Source organism: Bos javanicus, chromosome 2, assembly GCF_032452875.1.
Source record: "Bos javanicus breed banteng chromosome 2, ARS-OSU_banteng_1.0, whole genome shotgun sequence".
Lineage (NCBI taxonomy): Eukaryota > Metazoa > Chordata > Mammalia > Artiodactyla > Bovidae > Bos > Bos javanicus.
The window spans coordinates 44600315-44623544 of NC_083869.1; the positions used below are offsets into that span (position 1 = coordinate 44600315).

The 23230-nt window shown below is 37.6% G+C and overlaps 1 protein-coding gene across 21 annotated transcripts in view; it reads left to right on the top strand.

Moving 5' to 3' along the window:
• NEB (nebulin) overlaps positions 1 to 23230 on the top strand; it is a 219953-nt gene that overhangs the window by 96754 nt on the left and 99969 nt on the right. For 20 of the 21 annotated variants that reach the window (XM_061438168.1, XM_061438021.1, XM_061438025.1 and 17 more), the window contains 18 exons: positions 279 to 482; positions 1181 to 1285; positions 4448 to 4555; positions 5656 to 5967; positions 7000 to 7203; positions 7657 to 7761; positions 8721 to 8828; positions 10673 to 10984; positions 12462 to 12665; positions 14041 to 14145; positions 14292 to 14399; positions 14761 to 15072; positions 15902 to 16105; positions 16918 to 17022; positions 17898 to 18005; positions 19604 to 19915; positions 20939 to 21142; positions 22752 to 22856. In XM_061438168.1, coding sequence (XP_061294152.1) covers positions 279 to 482; positions 1181 to 1285; positions 4448 to 4555; positions 5656 to 5967; positions 7000 to 7203; positions 7657 to 7761; positions 8721 to 8828; positions 10673 to 10984; positions 12462 to 12665; positions 14041 to 14145; positions 14292 to 14399; positions 14761 to 15072; positions 15902 to 16105; positions 16918 to 17022; positions 17898 to 18005; positions 19604 to 19915; positions 20939 to 21142; positions 22752 to 22856 — 3225 coding nt within the window. The remainder of the gene's footprint in view (positions 1 to 278; positions 483 to 1180; positions 1286 to 4447; positions 4556 to 5655; positions 5968 to 6999; positions 7204 to 7656; positions 7762 to 8720; positions 8829 to 10672; positions 10985 to 12461; positions 12666 to 14040; positions 14146 to 14291; positions 14400 to 14760; positions 15073 to 15901; positions 16106 to 16917; positions 17023 to 17897; positions 18006 to 19603; positions 19916 to 20938; positions 21143 to 22751; positions 22857 to 23230) is intronic. The other variant, XM_061438158.1, reaches the window with a different exon arrangement.

Consider the following 23230-nt stretch of genomic DNA (forward strand, 5'->3'; position numbering starts at 1 on the left):
ATGGTAATACATAGTAAATACGCAGATAATGGTCTAGGATTGGTAAAGCCCTCAGGAAAAGAATAATGTTTTTTTCCTCCCCACCCTTAATTTACTGTGCTTTGCTTTTCTTTTAGAGAGAACATAATACCATGAACTATATCCTATTGGGCTTCATATGTTAAAAGACATAGACATAAAGTTTGCCTATCCACATTTTCCAGTCCTTTGCATTCATTTTTGAAATCAAGTGCCAAAACAGTTTCAGTAATCCTTGCTTTTGTGTTTGATCTCACCAGAACATTTATAAATCAGATCTCCAGTGGCTGAGAGGCATTGGTTGGGTCCCCATTGGGTCTGTGGATGTGGTCAAGTGCAAGAGAGCTGCAGAGATACTTAGTGATAACCTCTACCGCCAGCGTCCAGACACGCTGAAATTCACCAGTGTGCCTGATTCCCTGGAACAGGTGCTAGCCAAGAACAATGCCATCAACATGAACAAGGTGAGCCCTCAATTTGGGGGAAAATAAAGTATGGCTGTATGTCTTTGAGAATATCTATGACTAGCTAAGTCTTTTTTGTTTTATCCAATTGACATCCTGTGTATGGGGATTTGGTTGGGTATCTCAAAATGTATGTAGAAACTTCTGCTTTGATATCTCTTGTGAAATAGAAGTAGGACAACTGTTTGGTGTTTAAATTGTTTTAAGTCTAACAGTTATACATGTTTGATATCAAGGTTTTTTTTTTTTCTTGTTTTGTACTTACCTAAGTAAATATAGAACAAACAAGTCAGGTGCAAGTCTTTATGACATTTATCAAAAAGAAATCTAGACATGGCATAACAGGTACATCTGCAGCCAATAAACAAACAAAATCATGGGATGGATTTGCTGATATAACCTCGGTACATATAGATGTGTATACATGCTTAGATAGTACTTGCTTTTAATCTAATCGAAGTGTAGGTGGTCTTGTAACAAAATACACACACATTTTCTTTTCATATCTTATCCTACACTTATATTTAGTGACTATATATATTGTAACATCAAAGAGATCGAAGAATGTTGGTGTACAGCACACAGCCCAGATAGTAAGGATGGTAACTTTCAACTTTTGTCATGATCGCAAAGTTGGAAACCTCTGTTTACAACAACCATTGTTTTCCTAATTCAATAACCTTTTTTATCCTTCACAGCGCTTATACACAGAAGCCTGGGACAAAGACAAGACTCAAATCCACATGATGCCTGATACACCTGAAATTACATTGGCAAGACAAAATAAAATAAATTATAGTGAGGTAAGACTGTTTATTTGAACCTGACCATGTTGATTTTGCTGATGTAGCAGAAAGGTCAGAATTATGGGTTTAATTCACATATTGACCAGTTAGCTTAGTTTTATTTATTTATTTTTGTCTGTAACCTACCATGAATATATGTATCCTTGTATTCAAAAATAGTTATAGAAGAAAATAACACATATCATTGTATTATTAAATCAACTATTTGTTGTTGTTCAGTTGCTAAGTCGTGTCCAACTCTTTGTGACCCCATGAAATGCTACATGCCAGGCTTCCCTGTTCTCCACTATCTCCCAGAGTTTGCTCAAACTCATGTCCACTGAGTCAGTGATGCTATCCAACCATCTTGTCCTCTGTCACTCCCTTTTCCTCTTGCCCTCAATCTTTCCCAGAATTAGGGTCTTTTTCCAGAGTCTGTTCTTCACATCAGGTGGCCAGTGTGTTGGAGCTTCAGCTTCAGCATCAGTCCTTGCAATGAATATTTGGGGTTGATTTCCTTTAGGATTGACTGGTTTATCTCCTTGCTGTCCAAAGGCCTCTTAAGAGTCTTCTTCAGCACCACAGTTCAAAAGCATCAGTTCTTCGGTTCATAACCTTCTTTATGGTCCAACTCTTACATCCATACTATACTTCAATAAAAAAAAAATAGAAAAAACAGATAAATACAAAAATATCTCCATGTCATGAGTATGGGGGAAAAACTCTCAAAGTCAACTATTAATGATTAAATCATATTGTGATTTTAATTTAAATAATTACTGCCATTTATCGGGTTAGTACTTGCTTCAAAATTTGTTCAGTGAGTTTCCTTTAGTCATCTCATCTGTAAAATGAAATAAAAATGGCTATTGAAAAATTTTTATGATGGCTAGATAGGGTAGTATGTGTAGTACGTCCTGGGTGGGGCCTGGCACATAATAACTGCTTAATAAACTAATTTCTTCCCTTTACACTCAAGTCACCATGAAAATTAGTTTTATTTAATCTATGCTTAAAATAGCCTGTTTATTTGATTTATGCTAAAAATAACCACATTTACAAGAACTGAAATAAGAATTCTTGAATTCATCCATCTCAAAACTGTAAGAGAACAATAAAAAAACATTTTTTAACCTACTGTCTCCAGCCCCACTAAATATCTTTGCAGCCCCACATATCTTTGCAGAATAGGAAACAGTTTCTTACCCAATTGTTCTCATCAAGGTCAAGAATTACCTGGTTCATTCAAGATGAATGTTGATTTCTTACATGCTTCTGTGTATCTTCATTCAAAAAAAAAAAAAAAGAGGGTGGAGTTGCCTTTAATTTGAGAACACTGGAAATTTTAAGTACTCATTTTCAAGTCCTGACCGCATTCATTATTTTACTCCTGTTAATTACTTTTGCCTATCATGTAGCCCTGAAGAAGAGGCACATCAAGTATAAATGAAGAGGACTCAGTTTCCTTTTGTCTAGCACTATAAAAAGGCCCAAGGACAAGCCTGATCATAAGTATTTGACTGATCTTGGCTTCAGTCAATTTTGAATGAACAATTTTTCTCTTGGCCACAGAGCTTCTCTGTTGGATTAGCTTTTCCCAGATGTTCTGCCTCACCCTAGACAGATGCTGTTAGTTTCTATGCCAAAGGGTAATGATGCTTTTAAGCCTCTCCCTTTTATTAAAATTAGGTCAGATGAAGTAGGATTTCTTTCTTTTTTTTTTTCAGACTGCTGAGAGGAAATTAGGCTATTTTTTTTTACTTCTCAAATTTTCAGCTGGATTTATTTCTTTTAAATTGCATAATTATGTTAATTCCCTAAAGACTGTCTTTGAAGATTAGATTTTAGAATGGCCCATGTGAATTTCTTCTCAACCCATTACCAATGATACCTTCACGTCATACTTAGTAAACAAAATAAAAAAGCAACCATATCTTCTTTTTTTTGTCTTAAACTCACATTTACTGTTCTAGTTCTCTTGGAATGTTTAAACTTACTAGACATTCTTTAAAACGTAGACTTGATGACACTAAAAGTGTTTTCCTTGAAGCCCGGCCTCTTTTTCCATTGTTGAAAGAATAAAATGTTTGGCCTGAAGCCACAAAATGATTCAAGCACATTTTTTCCCACTTATACATAAGGGCAAACTTGAGAATTTATCGTTCAAAGGAAAAATATAAAGTATAAGAGTATTTGACTCTCTAGTTACAAAATAAACGTTTCTAGAAATTTTTAAGAACAAATGCCCTCCCTTGGGATTTTATCTCAAATACATTAAATTTATTCTTGTCTACTTTAGCTTTTCCTTGTAAAAAGTTGCAACATAAGAGAATGTGAATTGTTACACATTAATAATCCACATTAAAAACATTCAATTACATCCTTCTCAAACTCTAAAAGTTATTTTAAAATTATTACTAATTAAGAATTAAATTCTTGTAATGGTTCACAAGTTAAAAAAGACTAAATATTACAGGTAGAGATGACTTAATGTAGTGGTTCTCAAGCTGTGTTCCCATTGGAATACCTATGTTCTAACTTCTGTGTATGTCTGTCTTGCCACAGAAACTGAATAGTGGGTATTTTGCCAATTCATAAAGAAATTATTATAATTTCATCAGTTTTGTCCTTTTGACTCATAAATCCCTGGTTCCTGCTACCCCTCTGTCTGCTAGCAATTGCCAGCAATCAACAAAATGAATAGAGAGCAAATAGTGTTAACAAAGATATTCAGAAACAGTGGATGATCCTTAGCTTAGCACTATTGGAATACAGGTACATGCTCATGGCAGTAGTGTTGTTATTATATCATATTCTCTGCTGGTAAAATTGATCCTAATTCAAACTTGCAGTTAAATAAACACATTTTTGGTAATTTCATGAAAAGAACAAATGCTGAGCAAATTCAAGAACATTTCAGAGTTAATAATGAGTAAAATTTGAAGGAGTTAAACCTGCTAAAAGTAAAACTTCAAGTTCAACAAATAACTTGCACACTGTGTAAGTAAGAAGTAAAAGAGATCTTGTAAAAAAAATTTTTTTAAGGCTGAACATACTAGTTTTTGTTCTGTATCCAAAAGTAGTCTTCCTTTCATCACAGTCTTCCTTTGATGGAAATATTAACATATTTTTAGAATGAAAGTGGGCACTGTGTCTAAAAGTTACTACTTCTTTCCTCAGAACCTCTATCGCCAGGCCATGGAAGAAGCCAAGAAAGAAGGATATGACTTAAGAAGTGACGCCATTCCTATCGTGGCTGCCAAGGCCTCCCGGGAGATTGCGAGTGACGTAAGAGCTGATCACATGCTTCCATCTGTTACCAACAGCCCAGCCACCTGCATAGGGCATCACACTCTTGGAACACAGCTGAGAGTCTCTGTAGTCATCATCCACCCACCTGCCTTCATTGCATAGTCAAATAAATTGAGGCTTTGAGACAGTCAGTCACCTGTCCAAGTTTCATAGAGATACACTGGGTTGTGGTTCCTTTGATGCTCTTTTGGTCCTTGCTTAGTAGGACTGAGTACCTTGAGCAAAGTTAAGTGGGCATATGTTGAGCTACTCATAAATTCTCATGAGCTCTCCTCAGGCTACACGCAAGGCAAAGATGCCAGGAAAGAAACAGGTTTAACTGAGTTCTTCCCCTTGACTTGAGAATGGACATAAAATAGCAAAAATGTTAAATATTTCTTTGCTGTGGGGTCCACAAAAATCAATATTCCTTTACCCTAAAAATGAATATGTGAGGTTCCTGTACAACTTAAATATTAATCCAAGAGTAGCAAAATTGTCCATTTTGGTAGGTTTTTCTTTTAAATCATAATAAAATTGAATAACCATTTACCACTTTCAGTATATAGTCCATAAGTATATTTACACTGTTGTACAACAGACTTTCAAAACTTTTTCATCTTGCAAAACTGAAACGCTATGCTCATTACCAACAAGAATTGCCCATTTTAAAACTACTCCTTGCCAATTATTATGCAGAATGCCTTAAAAGAAGAAAAGTAATGACCCATTATAAACACATCCCTCCAATATGTTCTCAGTTCGGTCTGCCCACATGACTGACTTCTGAGAAACTGCTGTCACTGTAACTGAAGTTCATTCTTTCAATGTTCACTTTTCTATCACATTTTTTTGTGGTTAAAACATATGATTTGCTGGCATAATATAAGGGAATCACTGTGGAGTTATTCTGTGGAGGTGAAATGAGCACCACATCTTCTTTTTTAAGAGAAAGCTTGCCCCAATGTGGAGCATCACAGTAGCGGGTTTGATGAAACTCCCCTGAAGTCCTGAGGATTTTGTAGAAAAACATCACCACAGAGAGAGCAGCAGGGACCTTGGTGCTTTCTCCTTGTTTACTGGGTTCTCTCTTTCAGTACAAATACAAAGAAGCTTACCGTAAGCAGTTGGGTCACCATATTGGTGCCCGAGCGATACATGATGACCCCAAGATGATGTGGTCTGTCCACGTTGCCAAAATGCAGAGTGACCGTGAGTACAAGAAAGATTTTGAAAAATACAAGACCAGGTTCAGCAGCCCAGTGGACATGCTTGGTATTGTTTTGGCGAAGAAATGTCAGACTTTGGTTAGTGATGTGGACTATAAACATCCTCTGCATGAGTGGACCTGCCTGCCCGACCAGAATGACATCATCCATGCTCGGAAAGCCTATGACCTCCAGAGTGATGTGAGTATTTCCGATGCTGCTTCTGCCTCCTAGTGTTAATAATAATAGTGCAATAAAATAATCCTGGGCTTCCCAGGTGGTGCAGTGGTAAAGAGTCTGCTTGCTAATGCAGGAGACACAGGAGATGCAAGTTTGCTCCCTAGGTCGGGAAGATCCCCTAGAGGAGGAAATGGAAACCCACTCCAGTATTCTTGCCTGGGAAATTCCATGGGCGGAGGAGCTACAGTCTATAGAGTCACAAAGAGTTGGACATGACTGAGTGACTGAGCACACTAATAATACAGTTAGCATGCCGTTTTGAGAGTAAAAGAAAGCCAATAATTAGGAAATACATATTCTCTCTATAGTACCCCATTACATACTTTATATTTTGTGTTTCTGAAGATGAAAATAAAGGTAAGAGTTTATTAAAAATTTCCCATCATGAGGGAAAAAAGTGTAGGTATGTGTAGTGATGGATCTTGACATATTGAAGATGATCATTCTGCAATATACACATATATTGAATCATGATATCATATACCTAAAACTGATATAGGTCAATTATATTTCAATTAAAAATGCACATCAAGAGTGTGATATGCAAAACTTAACATTATTGTGTGTTGAAACTCATGACTATAATTGAATTTCATCTCTTTTCCTTAAAGGCAAGAATTTTTGTTACTGCAGTGCTTACACAGTGTTGGTCTAAGTATATGGTCTTTTGAGGGGCTATTAGAACACCTTTTTCAAAGCTAAAGAAACTCTGCTCTTAAATGAAAATCTTTTAATACCCTCAAGGGCAGGACAGTGTCTTTACTTTTTAGAAAGATCTTTTGTTGTTCCTAGTACAGTCCTCTATGCCAAGCAATGCTTAGGAAAAATGTACTCAGGAGTCAATAAGGCTTATGAATGAGTGATTAATTGAGATGGCAGCTTTACCTGTTCAGTGCTTTTTGTGTTTCTCTCACAGTATGATCCATTTTGTGACTCTGAATCTGAAAAAACTAATTATTATCATAACTGTGTTTCTTGTTGGTTGATTTGCAGAATTTATATAAGTCAGACCTTGAATGGTTGAAAGGCATTGGCTGGGTTCCAATTGGCTCTGTGGAAGTACTTAAAGCCAAGAGGGCCGGAGAGATACTGAGTGACAACATCTACCGCCAGCGTCCAGACACACTGAAATTTACCAGCGTAACTGATTCCCCGGAGCAGGTGCTGGCAAAGAACAATGCTATAAACATGAATAAGGTGAGTCTTCACTCCTCAGCGTCACGTATAAGAATTTATCATAGAACAGAGTAAAAACTCTGACATGTTACTACATTTTGAAGATTCCTATAGGATTTATGATACCTTTAAAAGTGATTTTCCCATGATAACACCATACTTAGTAATACTTCAGAATATTAAGCTGTTAAAAATACCATGTGCTGCAAGTATTTCACAATTATAGGTATTAAAAACTGCAACCCAATCATACCTTTTAGCACTGTTAAAAAAAGTTTTCATGAGAAACAGTAAAAAGAGTCAATGAAACAGTAAGCTAAATTCTTTGGGAAATAGTAATTTATCTACTTGAAAAGTAGGAATTTATGCAACTTCATTAGTTTTATTTCTACTTTGTACAAAGGAGAGGTAACTAGCACATAATCAAAAAAATGTGAACTCTAAAATAATTTTTCTCATCTTTTTGTTTCATAGCGCTTATATACTGAAGCCTGGGACAATGACAAGAAAACAATCCATGTCATGCCTGATACACCAGAAATCATGCTAGCCAAGCTCAACCGAATCAACTACAGTGATGTGAGTAACCTACCGATCTTATCATGAAGAGAGGCAAAAATGAGCTACTGTAACAGTTCCCTTGGTGAAATGTTTTAACCAATTTATTGTATGCACTGCAAGCCAATATTGTCACTAAAACAGATAGTTCTCCTTTGATTCAAGAAATAATTTTCTTGATTCAATTGTGGGCTGTGTGGTGGGTCCACAAAACAGACCAGCCTTTTATGAAGATGACATCATGGAGTGAAATGCTTATGGAGAAGTATCCCCAAAGGGATTATACTACTAAAGCCTTATATGCCCCTAAGGGCAGTGTGGTCATCAAGTCATTATTTTATCCAGCAACTATTTAGCAGGTTGACACTGGGTTTAGAACACAGTGAGTTTCTGTACTGTGTATTCTTTTGCTGCTTCATTGTGTTCTGGTTACCAATTAATGTCATTTGCAAGCATTTTCCTATGCATCTCTTTCAGAACCAACTTTTTCATTAGAGTGGTGATTTTGAAACCCTAATCTACAGATTGATCATAGTCTGTGATGATAGTCCATGGCAAAAATGGGAAAAAAACAAGAACAACACATTGAGTTGTTCTTAAATCCAAATATATTCAATTTAGAAACAACCATACTTATTTTTCTCCTTCTTTGTCATTAAGATGGCCTTTCTTTTATATTAAAATTGTGATAATAAGCAGTTGGGACTTTTTTGCATGTGCTTGTTCGGCAAAACAATTTTAGCAACCAGATACTGATTCCTCCCTGAAAACTTTTGTAATTTGCTAATCAATAAAAAAGTTTAAACCATGTGCCTTAAAATCCTTGAGCACCTATGAAACATAGTTTTCTACAAACCCACACTAATACTTAACTTTGTGGATCTGTTTCTATAGTTTAAATGAGGACAGATAAAGCTTAATAATAAATAGCTTCAGTTTTTACAAAAGGAGCACTGATGGATTAATTCTCTTTTCTACAGAAACTCTATAAACTTGCTTTGGAAGAGTCCAGGAAGGAAGGTTATGACTTGCGTTTGGATGCCATTCCAATCCAAGCAGCCAAGGCATCAAGAGAGATTGCTAGTGATGTAAGTTGATATTTTTGGAAGATGCATTTCTTACTCAAAGATGTTTACAGATGGCAGCTTTTACAGCTTTTCTTGCCAGAAATTTAGCCTGAAAGTCCCAATCTCCTTTAATGATTCCCCCATGTACAAAGTTGCGAATGAAAAAGAAAACAAAAGATACTATGTTCAATACCCATTAATCTGTCAAAGATGCAGTTACACTTTAAAAATAAGTATTTTATGACCACTAAAAATGGGCTCCAATTCCCCCCCCCCCCCCGCTCAGGTTCTTTTTTTTTTTTTTTTTAATTTATTTTTACTTTACAATGTTGTATTGGTTCTGCCACACATCAACATGAATCCGCCACGGGCGTACACGTGTTCCCCATCCTGAACCCCCTCCCACCTCCCTCCCCGTACCATCCCTCCGGGTCATCCCAGTGCACCAGCCCCAAGCATCCTGTATTGAACCTGGACTGGTGATTCGTTTCTATTTTTGAGCCTCAGAAGTTGAGCAGCTGATGACCCATATGTTTGTAATAAAGAAAAAACAGTTTTGTTAAAGACATTGATAGCACATGTAAATCAGCTAATGTGAATGTGAACTCCTTCCTACTACTATCCATTTATTCTTACACTAAGAGAAAATGTTAATTATGGGTTCATTTTAGAGTTTTGTTTAATCCTTTGTTGACCTTTAGTAAGGTTCTCCTACCAAGATGCTTATGCTGCTGCTGCTAAGTCGCTTCAGTCATGTCCCACTCTGTGCGACCCCATAGATGGCAGCCCACCAGGCTCCCCCGTCCCTGGGATTCTCCAGGCAAGAACACTGGAGTGGGTTGCCATTTCCTTCTCCAATGCATGAAAGTGAAAAGTGAAAGTGAAGTCACTCAGTCGTGCCCTTCTCTTAGTGACCCCATGGACTGTAGCCTACCAGGCTCCTCCATCCGTGGGATTTTCCAGGCAAGAGTACTGGAGTGGGGTGCCATTGCCTTCTCTGATAACTGGACACAAAAGCAAGTGGAGAAGTAAGCAAAGCTTTTACTCAGCACCCACTTTTCTCTCTTCTCTAGTCCTTCACATCTCATGAGAAACCTCTCCTGAGGGTGTCCAGTACCCTCGTGCTGTACCAGGGCTCCTTAGGATTCAAATCCGGACTTTCCTTCTTCTGGAAGTGTCCCAGACCTTAGACATACGGTTCATTTCTTCCTTTATCAAAACTGTTTCTGGCTACTAAGCTGGAGAAGCCCACACTATGACCATCTCATGGTAAAATGGACTATAAAGTGTTATTTTTGAGTAACACTTTTTTAAAATAGAGTGTTAACCCAAGGCATTTACTCTCTCTTGGTTAAAAGTTCAATGACATTGACAGGCAAATAAGGGAGGTATTTCCTGGTGAAACTTTCTAAACATAGCTCATATGCTTGACTATGGAATTTACTATAAATTCTAATTACAAGGGAAGTATTCTAAAACATTCATAATATCAAAACTTTTTTAGAAAAAGTCACATCTTTAAGTAGATTCTCTTTTAAATTATACAAAATATTTTTACCTTACTTGTTAAACAAATGTAAATGAGGCAGTATAGTTTAGTTGATGGGAAAAATATTTGGAATCAGAAGCTCCCCATTTTAGTCTTAGCCCTGCCACCTGCTTAGGGTGTGACCTTGAACAAATCACTTGACTCGTGGAGGCTTCAGTTTTCTATTTTATAAAATTGAGTTGATATAATATTAATCTTTTTCTCTCACATTAGTGGTGGGGAAAATCAAAAGAAATAATACATCTATGAAACTATGAAATATGATATAAATAAGATGTCCCTATCATTAGACTTATATCTTTATTCTTTTCTTCAGTACAAGTACAAGGAAGGGTACCGCAAACAGCTCGGCCACCACATTGGGGCCCGAAATATTAAGGATGATCCCAAGATGATGTGGTCCATCCACGCGGGCAAGCTCCAGAGTGACCTGGAGTACAAGAAAGACTTTGAGAAGTGGAAGACCAAGTTTAGTAGCCCAGTGGACATGATGGGGCTGGTGCAGGCCAAGAAGTGTCAGATCCTTGTAAGCGACATAGACTACAAGAATCTGCTTCATGAATGGACCTGTCTGCCTGATCAGAATGACATCATTCAGGCTCGGAAGGCTTATGACCTTCAGAGTGATGTGAGTGGATTTAATATTCTTCGCAAGGTTTCAAGAAGGGATTCTAACTTTTTTGTGTGCCATGGAATCTTTTGGCAGTCTTGTGAAACCTGTGGAAAACTTCTCAGGACAATATCGTGAAAAGCATAAAATTACATCCATTATACACATTGGTTTCGGAAGAAACCAATCACATTGGAAAATGGTTATCAAAAGTATTAAACTAAGGAAGGGAAAGGATAAATTAGGAGCTGGGGACTAACAGATACACACTACAGAAAATAGATGAACAGCAAGGCCATACTATATAGCACAAGGAGCTATATTATCTTATAATGACCTAAAATGGAAAAGAATCTGAAAAAGAATATATATATATCTATATTCAGTTATATAACTGAATCACTGCTATATACCTGAAACTAATACAACATTGTAAATCAACTATACTTCAGTTTTTAAAAATTAAAAATAAAATTAGAGTATCAGGAGAAAAAACTAAATCCGTGAGGTACTAATATATATATTAGTTTTTACTGAAGTGTATTGTGTATTATATGTTACAGGTGCACAATACAATGTTTCACAATTTTAAAACATGCTCCATTTATAGTTATTGTAAAATGTTGGCTTTATTCCTAGCATTGTACAATATACCCTTATAGCTAATTTTATGCACAAAAGTTTATAGATTGTCCTTGGGACTCAAATACTACCTTATTGGTATAGTAGCGCCTTGTTTTCTTGATGAGGCTCTGATAAGTAGTCCCTTTTGAGAGAATGATAAAAGTAGTGGCGTTTTAAAAAATAGTTTCTCAAAAAGCCATAAAAACAAAAAGAACTGTAACTGTTACTTATAAGAGAAATTCTTCATAGCCAATTCTTTAAATTGAAAGAAGAAATGTGAAAGCAGGACAAAATATATTTTTTTCTTAAACTACAACACAAGAAAGGAGACTGAGGATAAGCTAAATAAAAGTAAAAGTATATATGCTCTTTGGCTTAGAAGTATGAGTATAGAATCATGTGAAAAATGATCCCTTATTTGTTGTCCCCAGAAAATACATTGGTTCAACATGCAGTAGTGTTCATCCTTTCTTTATGTTGCACAATGGCTGTGAAGGCCACTGCTCAAAGAGATAGGAAGAAATCGTATTCTAACAGAAAAGTATTCCCATACAGACAGGTATGGGCAATCAAATCAAAGAATAAACACTTTGTATTGGGAGGCAGGCAGAAATTTTCTTAAAGTGGTTTTGTATCAATGAAATCACGTATTATTAGAGATTTCATAGGTCTTTAAAACAGTAGGAATTGACTACCTTCAGGGACAAAGTGTTGAACTAGATGTTCTGCATCAAAGTAAAACAGTACTGTGTCTTTTCAGAAATTTACACAAGTGAGATGCAAAATTACACGCCATCTGTCTATGCTAAATCATGAAACATCAGGTTGTGGAGGTAATTTCTACAAATATTTGACATTATTTCGTTTTCAGGCTATTTACAAGGCTGATCTTGAGTGGCTAAGAGGCATTGGGTGGGTGCCCATTGACTCTGTGGGGGTCGAGCATGCGAAGAGAGCCGGAGAAATCCTGAGTGAAAGGAAGTACCGCCAGCCTGCAGTCCAGCTCAAGTTCACAAGCATTACAGACACCCCAGAGATTGTCCTAGCAAAGAATAATGCCCTGAACGTGAGCAAGGTGAGTCTTCAGCTGTGGCCAGTTGCCTGAGTCATACCTTCCTCATCCTGGGCTCATAAAGTGAGAAATGTCCTGGAGGGTTTCCAGAGAAAGGAGAGGTAGGTGATGGGCCTGATTCTTATGCAGGCCTTCAATAAAGCTCGAATCCTAGCTGGACCTGCATGTTCTTCTTAACCCTGACCCCACATTTCTGTGTGCATGGGGAAGCACAGCCTAAAACAAGTTCTCTGGGGGTAAAGCACACATTCTTCTGAGCAGTGACCTGGAGACGTCCACAAATGCAATACTTTTGTCTGCACGTTCTCCTCAGCAGAGCTGACTCAAGCCATTGGTGTCTCTTTATCCATCATGTAAAAAACATACAGCTGTTCACATTTTGCTCAGAAGTCTGAGAAACACTGTGCATGGCAGTGTCGGTGCACATCTCAAATTAGTTGCTTGTGGAAATCCCACTTTGGAAAGTGAGCTGTTACTGCTGCCTTCAGTTTTATTACACAAAATAGATGATTGCTGCTTTCCTCCAGAATTCTGGCAGTCTGCTTATTGATATTCAGCTAATTTCTTCATCCAGTAGGTAGGCCCTTAATATGAACATTTGAAGTTGAATTGAACTTTTCTGAGTTCTCCCACACCTGCCTGAATGTCTTCCAAATATCAGGGCAATGAAATTGTGTGCTCAGTGCAGAGTACGAAATTGGCTCTCAGATAGCAAACTGCAAAGTTTGGGGTATTAAAACTCCAGAAAGCTTATTCTATACCATACTCATCAACAGAGCACCCACTGTGAAAATAACAATAGGAAACATCATAAAATTTGTTGAGTTCCTTCCATGACTCAGGCACTATACATATGTTATGGTTGATCTCTACAAAAAAATACTCAATAAAGTTAAATACCAATTTCACCTCAGCTAAAAGAAAGAGACAAGCATAAAGTTTTTTTAAAAACTTGAATTGGGTATGATTATCCTCCCCCCTCAAAAAAATGACAAGTGTGAGGCCTTATATACCTTTCTGAAGATCACTCAGCTTAGACATAGAGGAGCTGGGTTTGACCTTGGGATTGTCTCTGAAATCTAGGGATTTCTACTATATCATAGTTCTACAGCCAAGCTCCATCCTTGAAGGTTCTATGAGAGAGCCTGAGAGTCACAGAATAAAAAGAATTAATAATTGAGATCATGATGTTGTTTTCCATTGGCTATAAAACTGTTATGTGTCTGTTTAAACATGGCCATGACTTACTCTTTCCCCTTTTGCTTCCCTCGCCTCCAAATAAACTTTAAAAGGTTATCTTACAGCTAAATAAAATAAATTTGATAATAACTGCAATGTATTGGCTTTAACAAAGGCGTTTACCTTACTTCCCCCCTAGCATTTATATACGGAAGCCTGGGATGCTGACAAAACCTCCATCCATGTGATGCCAGACACCCCGGAAATCTTGCTGGCCAAGAGCAATTCTGCCAATATCAGCCATGTAAGAGATTTCCTCATTGTTGTTTCAGCCTTTAGTCTAGAACTAGTTAAAATCCTGTTACCACCTTACCACCTTCCTTACTAGAACTGGCCTATTAACTTTCTACAACACCTTTCTTTTTCTGTTGTATATTATTCTCCACCTAGAAACTTTACACCAAGGGATGGGATGAATCAAAGATGAAGGACTATGATCTGAGAGCTGATGCTATTTCCATCAAAAGCGCCAAGGCCTCGAGGGACATTGCCAGTGACGTAAGTGCTGTCTGTCTAACCCCCTTGGGCTCACCTTGCTGAACAACTGTAGTGCAGCTGGTGGGCCACACTTGCTAATTGCTTCCTCTTGTTGTTTCCTTTTGCTGTCCCAGAGAAGAAAAACACATTTTGAAATTGTAGTCAGAGTTGTTGCATAAAAAGTTTTCAGCAGTGAAGATATATGATTATAGTTACCTTTATGATAGCACAAAACATTAGTTTAAAATTGTTCAGAGATATCAAAATATTTGCAGTGTAAAACTCTTGTCCATTTCTTGTGGCTTTCCATTATTGTCTGTGATTGTCAGCATGCATATGGTATTAAAATCAGGCTTCTAAACTTGTATCTCTCATGTTTTAGTACAAATACAAAGAAGCATATGAGAAACACAAAGGCCACCACATTGGAGCCCAAAGTGTTGAGGACGACCCCAGGATTATGTGCGCCATGAATGCAGGGAGGATTCAAAGTGAGAGGGAGTACAAGAAGGAGTTCCAGAAGTGGAAAACCAAGTTCAGTAGCCCAGTGGACATGTTAGGCATCTTGCTGGCCAAGAAATGTCAGACTCTGGTCAGTGACATTGATTATCGAAATTACCTGCATCACTGGACATGCTTACCTGATCAAAACGACATTATCCAAGCCAGGAAGGCCTATGACCTGCAGAGTGATGTAAGTAATGTGAACTTGGGGAAAGGCAGAATGGGAGGGCATAGATTTGTTATTGTCCAGAAAGTGCCTCTGTGGAGTGACCCATGGGTTGTTCACGGCACCACCTCAGGGGGCACCATTCACATTGTTAAAACCTCTGTTTAGGAGTTACATTATGGGAATCAAAGAACGTTAGATAAAGAACTCTGCTTAGGTCATATCCTCTTTCCCTAGCCTAGAATCCAGATTATTTTTTTTACATCCTTTGTACTGTCTGGCAATGAAAATATATTTTAGATTAACATAAATTATCTGAATATTAAATAACTGCCACAATTGTACTATATCCAAAACACTGAACAGAGTTTCCTTGGGTCAGTTATTATGGGATGAAAATGGAATGAGATTCAACAAAATATTTTTATATTTTTTCAGTTATACGATTTCTTTGTAATATCAAATCATGAAATTTAGCATTATTACCATTTTATTCCTATTCATGCCTAGCATAAAAAATTATTCTTTAACATGGATTTCCCTGGTTGAAACTCTGTGCTACCAGTGCAGGGGACACAGGTTTGATCCACTGGTTGGGGAAGTTCCACATGTCATGTGGCTAAATGAATGAATAAATAAAGCCCTTATTTAAAAAAAATTATTTTCCCCTGGATATTGAAAATTGAAAAATTGCTCTGGATATTAAAACCCCTGAGTCACGTAAAATCTCAGGTCCTACTTTTTTAGAACCACCATCTCTTGTGCTTTTGAACCCCTCAACCCCATGAACTTTTCAATTCAGGGATGCTGTGTCTAACACTTGGAACAATTTTTGTGTCTAATGTCTCTGTAGAATGTGTACAAATCAGACCTGGAGTGGCTGCGTGGCATCGGCTGGATGCCAGAAGGCTCAGTGGAAATGAACAGGGTGAAGAATGCTCAAGACCTGATCAATGAAAGACGCTACAGGACTCGCCCAGAAGCCTTGACATTTACATCCATTGTCGACACGCCAGAGGTCGTCCTGGCAAAAGCCAATTCTCTGCAAATGAGCGAGGTAAGAACCATCCTACTTTCAGGCTCCCCTCTTGTGGGGCTTTCTCTTCGGAAGATGCCACCCCAACAGAGCAAATGGATTGTGTCTCTTCAAAGACCTCAAGTGATGGGAGCAACTCTAAGAATCTCTTGGCTAGTTTAGTGAAGGCACGTGCCAAGTAGAGCTGTGACAAATGCCAGTGTGCCTCTCCGCTGTCTCACACACAAATTTGGAAGCACTAAAATGAAAACTGTCACTACACGACACTGCTGGAAAGCAAATACCTATTACAAAACGTATGGCTTAATGCTCCACATTAAATGGTAGAATACTGCATTAGTCAGGGTCCTCCAGAGAAACGGAGCTAAATGGGATGTATGAGACAGAGGTTTATTTTATGGAATTGACTCACATGATTGTGGAGGCTGGCATGGCCAAAGTTTGCAAGATAGGCCAACTGGCTGGAGACCCAGGAAGACAGGTCCAAGGCAGTTGGCTGGCAGGATTACCCTTGCCCAGGAGAGGTCAGTCTTTTTTCTCTTAAAACCTTCATCGATGGGATGAAGCCCCCCACCTCCCATATCACAGAGGGTAATCTACTTTACCCAAAATCTGCTGGTATGAATGTTAATCTGTTCTAAATATTACCTTCACAGAAACAGCTAGAATAATATTTGACCAAATACCTGGGTACTGCGGCCTAGTCAAGTTGACACAAGAAACTAACCATTGCAAACATAGCACAAAACATTTTTCCAGGTTAAATAGTTGCGAAGGCTTAAGTTTCAAATATCTGTCACTGTATTAAAATAATATTTTCCTTCTCTCCACAGAAACTGTATCAAGAAGCCTGGAATAAAGATAAAACCAACATAAGCATTCCTTCTGACACACCACTCATACTGCAGGCTCAAATCAATGCCATGCAAATCAGCAATGTAAGAGGCATAATAATGGAGTATAAAGGTCTTTGAAGGACAGTATCTATCAGCATATGGAATGTGTTATAATGGACGAATTACCCACCTTAGAAGTGTTTATAGCTTGGGGTGCCAGATACGATCTATTTAGCTACCTTTCCTAAGGCAATATGAATGGAAATTCTCCTTCAAACATTAGATACACGTCTGGGTCCCTGCACTGTGAGAGTTGGGATATCTGAATCCTTCTGATGTCCTCCTTTCAACGTGGAAGTCATTGCCCTACGTCCAATGCCCATAGCTCAGTTTCATCGTATACTAATTGAGAATAATGAACTCCCTAGTTAAGAGCCTCTTACACAAGGAAGTATAAGAGGTAACAGTCTCTATTGTATTTATAGGTTTTGGATTAATCCAGAACTTTCTTGTTTGACATTTCAAGGCCATAAGAAAAACCAAAACTTTTAATTATGTGGAGAGTGAAGGATAGGTATGTCACATCCCTTTAGCAGAGTCCTTTGAAAAGTCAAAGGGCAACATTAGGAAAAAAATCTTACCTAGTCTTATGTGGTAGCTGGATGAAGGTTTTCTAGGTTCGCGGTTGAGTCTTAGTTCCCATGTGTAAGGGGATAGTTTCACATTGTACCACATTGTGATGGATGCAGATAATCCAAGCAATAGTAGATTTAGATGTTTAGCCTTAAAATTATAATCACAAGTACCCTGTGCTCCATAAAATAAATAGGCAATAATTGAAAGAAGATCTCAGAAGTGACTGTTTTTTCTTAAGCTGCCATCATGTACAGTGTGCTTTATGATTCATAGTATAACTACTGTGAGTCTGTCCACTGACTTGCAGTTCTTATAAGCAAACTTGTGTTTTCCCTCAACAGAAACTCTACCAGAAAGACTGGGATGAGGCCAAGCAGAAAGGCTATGACTTGAGAGCAGATGCCATTGAAATCAAGCATGCCAAAGCCTCCAGAGAAATTGCCAGCGAGGTACAGCTCCTTCTAGTTCCTTGTGGGTTTTCTACTCTATACAACAAATTGGGAAAGGATTTTTCAAGAATTTTGCTTTGGTTTGATTTGCTTTTAAATTCGTGTGCTAAAAACTCTATTTTAAAATATTAAAATGGGGTGAAAAACACTAAGGTGAACATAGGTGAAGTCTATGTATAAATCGCTTCTAAGTTGTTTATAAGTAGAAGTGAAATATCATGAAGAATCTGTACGAAATTCTCAGGGAACATTTAGGAGCCAGTACAATGTGATTTTTAATCCTCCACATTTTTATGACATTCTCCATAAACACAAATCAAAGATGAAAGTTTTATGTTAAACTTTAGACTGAAATCACATTTTATACACAAGATCTTACACTGGAGGCATATGTATAATGTTCTGAATAACTATTTGAAGTTCATTTAACAGTATTTTAAAAATTTACCAGCAGTCAAATCAATTATCCTACCAAGGCCCAGCTCCAAATCTTTAAGCCACCTTCATTCCTTTTCTTCAAATTCTTTATTTTTTATCTTATGTATCCAGCTGTCTCTTCTTTCTTATTTTTATCTCTAAAACCATAGTCAATCAGTTTCTCTCTCTCCCCACGTTGTCCAAATGTTCCTGTGTTATCCAAATATAGGAAAGAGAAACTGGCCCTAAGACACTTAGAGTGGAGACTTGTCCACAGGCCTTTTGTTGTCATCTTCTGATTTGAACCATCAACCTTGTTTTCCATTCCTGAAACATGCACCTTTCTTGTCTGTCTCCAAGACCACACATATGACTTTTTCCTACCTCAGCTACCTTCAGTACTCTTGGGGACCATGTGACCTAATTTCCACTTCCTAATAATGATTGCCACCCTACTGTGCCTTATTTTTCCCATTTGAAATATGTGATAATACTAATATCAACATCATAGAGATGTTAAAAGGATTAAATGAGGTTATAATTGCATCTATTCAACTATTTTTGACTAAAGAACTCAGCGGTTTCATATGAATTGACCTAATACTTTGGAGAAGGCAATGGCACCCCACTGCAGTACTCTTGCCTGGAAAATCCCATGGATGGAGGGGCCTAGTAGGCTGCAGACCATGGGGTTGCTAAGAGTCAGACATGACTAAGCGAATTCACTTTCACTTTTCCCTTTCATGCATCGGAGAATGAAATGGCAACCCACTCCAGTGTTCTTGCCTGGAGAATCCCAAGGACGGGGGAGCCTGGTGGGCCACTGTCTATGGGGTTGCACAGAGTCGGACACGACTGAAGCGACTTAGCAGCAGCAGCAATACTTTGAAGCACTCATAATAGTGTCTGACATATAGTGATTGCTCAGTAACTGTTAGCTATTATTTTTTTTATTAATCTTGTCCACCATACTATATCCCCCCTGACTTGCTCATGTCTTCAATGAAAGGGTCTAAAATAGCCCTGTCTAATTTCCTTAAAGTGAATTGAAATATATAATGACTGCCTATGTTGAGCCAATTCACATTAAGGCTAAAAAAATATTCCAAAAGCATTTAATGAAAAGTCCTCTTCATGCATTATTTTCATATGTCTTTTTATCTCTTTTTTCATACCTGTAGTACAAATACAAAGAAGGTTACCGTAAGCAACTGGGCCACCACGTGGGTTTCCGCACCCTGCAAGATGACCCCAAATTGGTATGGTCTATTCATGCTGCCAAGATTCAGAGTGACAGAGAATACAAGAAAGCTTATGAGAAGTCTAAAGGGATTCACAATACACCGCTGGACATGATGTCCATCGTTCAGGCCAAGAAGTGCCAGGTCCTGGTTAGCGACATTGATTATCGCAATTACCTGCACCAGTGGATTTGTCTGCCAGATCAGAATGATGTGATCCAGGCAAAGAAAGCCTACGAACTGCAGAGCGATGTGCGTATCCTGTCTCCAGACTCCTGGGAGATGTGTGTCTGTGTGTCTAGTCACAGTGTATTCCCTAAGGATGTAATTTAAATACTGATCTTCATAGAATCTAACATATTCTGTATATTTCCATGGAGTTTTTCTGAACATTTTATATCTTATAGAGGATTCCTTCTTTTAGAAGGCCTTATTCGTCAAGATGAAAATCACTCTTATTCCATGTAATTAGGTAGACCATTTCAATCTCAGTTGTCCTGATCTATTACATTTGCATGATCGGGTATCTAAATGCCAGAAACAGATGTAAGCATAAGAAAATGTTGGATTTCAAGTTTATCTGACACATATAGGAAAAATGTGTAAATATATGTTTATATATTTATATATATATTTAAATAATTTTAGAGAGAGAAAAAAGTGTACATAGATGTATGTATGTATTTTATCATTGTACACATGGTACAGTGGTAAAGAATCCGCCTGCCAACACAGGAGAGCCGAAAGATGCAGGTTCAGTCCCTGGGTCAGGAAGATCCCCTGGAGGAGGAAATGGCAATCCACTCCAGTATTCTTTCCTGGAAAATTCCATGGACAGAAGAACCTGGCAGGTTACTGTCCATGGAGTTCCAAAGAGTTGGACACAACCAAGCAACTGAGCACATACCTGCTTCTAAGGACCTTTTTATCTCAGATTCCTACAGATGTTATCCCCAGTGGCACGTCAAAGGCAGGCTTCAAGTAGTGAGCACAAAAGCTCAATCTTCCATAAAAACAAAATTACGTGTCATTGCGACCTCTCATTCCACAAGGGCTAGTTGCCAGCCCTGCTCCAGTTCCTATATGGTCCTCTAAACTTACAGAGGTGTGTGCCGGAGATGTAACACTCAAATGTTAACATCTGATGTTGATCCTTGAGTTTTCCGGCACTGGCCACCCAGCTGGTTTAAGTAGAGGTCGTGTGTGGTTTGCTGGCATCATACTCTAGTACATGAATTGACTCTTCTGAGCTCTGTGGTCCTCTCCTTCTTATAGAACGTGTACAAATCAGACCTGGAATGGCTGAAGGGTATTGGATGGTTGCCAGAGGGTTCCGTGGAAGTGATGAGAGTAAAGAATGCCCAGAATCTCCTGAACGAAAGGTTGTATCGCACAAGGCCTGAGGCTCTCAAATTCACCAGCATTGTTGACACCCCTGAAGTTATTATGGCAAAGATCAATTCCGTACAGATCAGTGAGGTAAGTCAATTGATGATATGTTCAGACAAATTGAATAAGTCTCAATAAAAATTATAATTGTGAACTTTATTTTCTAATTTTCTTTGTTATGGCTTCTTAGATTCACTCATCATTTAAAAATGGACATTTAATTTTCAAATACATGGTTTTTTTTAAAGTGTCTATGATATTAATTTCTCATTTTGAAATTAATTTCTCATTTAGATGCTTTCTTCTCTGCAATCACTGTCTGTGTTTTTTCAGTCTTTTAGCTGTGTTGATGCTTTCAATGGCTAAGTCAAAGATCTCTCTTGGTAAATGTCATATTGTACTTGAAAATATGTGGGTTATTTACAGATACCTTTTGATACCTTTTGATATTGATTCCTAACATAATTCCACAGTGATAAGAGAACAGACTCTCTATGACTTTAATACCTTTAGACCATGAAATTTTTGCATGTTATTTTATGTCCCTGGATATGTTTCAGTGTCTCCTGGTTTATTGCCTATGGGAACTGGAATAGAACTTGTATCCTACTATTGTGTGAAAATTGTATAAATCTTAATATTGTAGAATTGGTTGATAATGCTTTTCAGGTCTGCTATATCCTTGTACTTTTCTGTATATTCATTTTGTTAATTTTTGAGAGTTTGATATTGAAACTCCAATTGAAAATCTTCATTTATCTACTTAAGAAATAACATACTGGGACTTCCCTGGTGGTCCAGTGGCTAAGACTCTGAGCTCCCAGTGCAGGGGGCCCAGGTTCGATCCCTGGTCAGGGAGCTAGATCCCACATGCTACAACTAAGACCCAGAGCAGCCAAATAAATAAACAACATAAAAAAAAAAAAAAAAAAGAAATAACATACTATATAATAGAACTCTATGTAACTTTGTTCTATATCTTCCAAGTCTCCTGTAAATGTGTTATCATACTTTCATAATTTAAAAAAGAGAAAAGAAAAATTGTAAACTTTAAATTGCTAACACCAGGATTAGAATCTTGAATCTTGAACATGCATGTATCCAGATACAATCTCATATAACCAATCAATAACAGCATCCACATTTCATTTGACTAGATAACTCTTTGGTCAGTATAAGTGTGGTAGGCATCTTCATGTTCCATAGACTCTGATGTATACTTTGAACACATCTTGAAACCTGGCCTGTGTACAGGTCCACCAGTTAATACCATGATCACAAAATTGCCACCTTTTTATTGCTATTCAGTGGTGAAATAAGTTGAAAGTCTAGAGGCAGCTCCAGTATTAGACATTATGATAGTTATTTGGGCCAAGAAAGCCAGGACTCGATGAGAAATGTGGATTATCACAGTTACCTGCAATGAGGGCTTATCTGCCAGATAATTACATGTGAATAAATAAAAGAGGATAAGTTTAGTTCATGTTTCTGATTCATTTTACATTTATAACACACATGAATGTGTTCTTGTTGAAGTCACTTTTGGCACCTTCTGAATAAAAACACAGATGAAAGCAAAATGCGATTTACATTTATATGAACACATCCAAAGAGAAACTTTCATCATACCTATAGTTTTACTCACGTGGTAATTGGCTTATTCACTAATCAACGATCCTCTGTTTTTCATTTTTACCAGCCATTGTATCGTGATGCCTGGGAGAAAGAGAAGGCGAATGTGAACATACCAGCTGATACTCCCTTGATGCTGCAGTCCAAGATCAATGCCGTGCAGATCAGCAATGTAAGGCCCTGCACAGCCACTTGCTCACACCGTGTTCTCTGCCTCACCAAACCTCTCGTCAGTGTGCTTCAGAGAGCGCTTAGTAATAGGCATTTCATTAACATTCCTTTTACTTCTAGTCTTTAGTGATAAGTGTGCACACACACCTGAGTGTGTGTTTATAATATGTCCTTGTCTTTTTTAGTAGGAAAAATGTAGTTTACACCAAACACATGACATCAAAACATACATATGCATGTATAGTAATATTTAGTTTTCTTTTTAGTGGCCTATCATTAATTTTTCCTTTTAAAAGCCAAACTACATACACATAATTTTTCTCATTTTCATATGATTTGTTGTCTTTTAAATTCTCTTCTTAAAAAAAAAAAAAA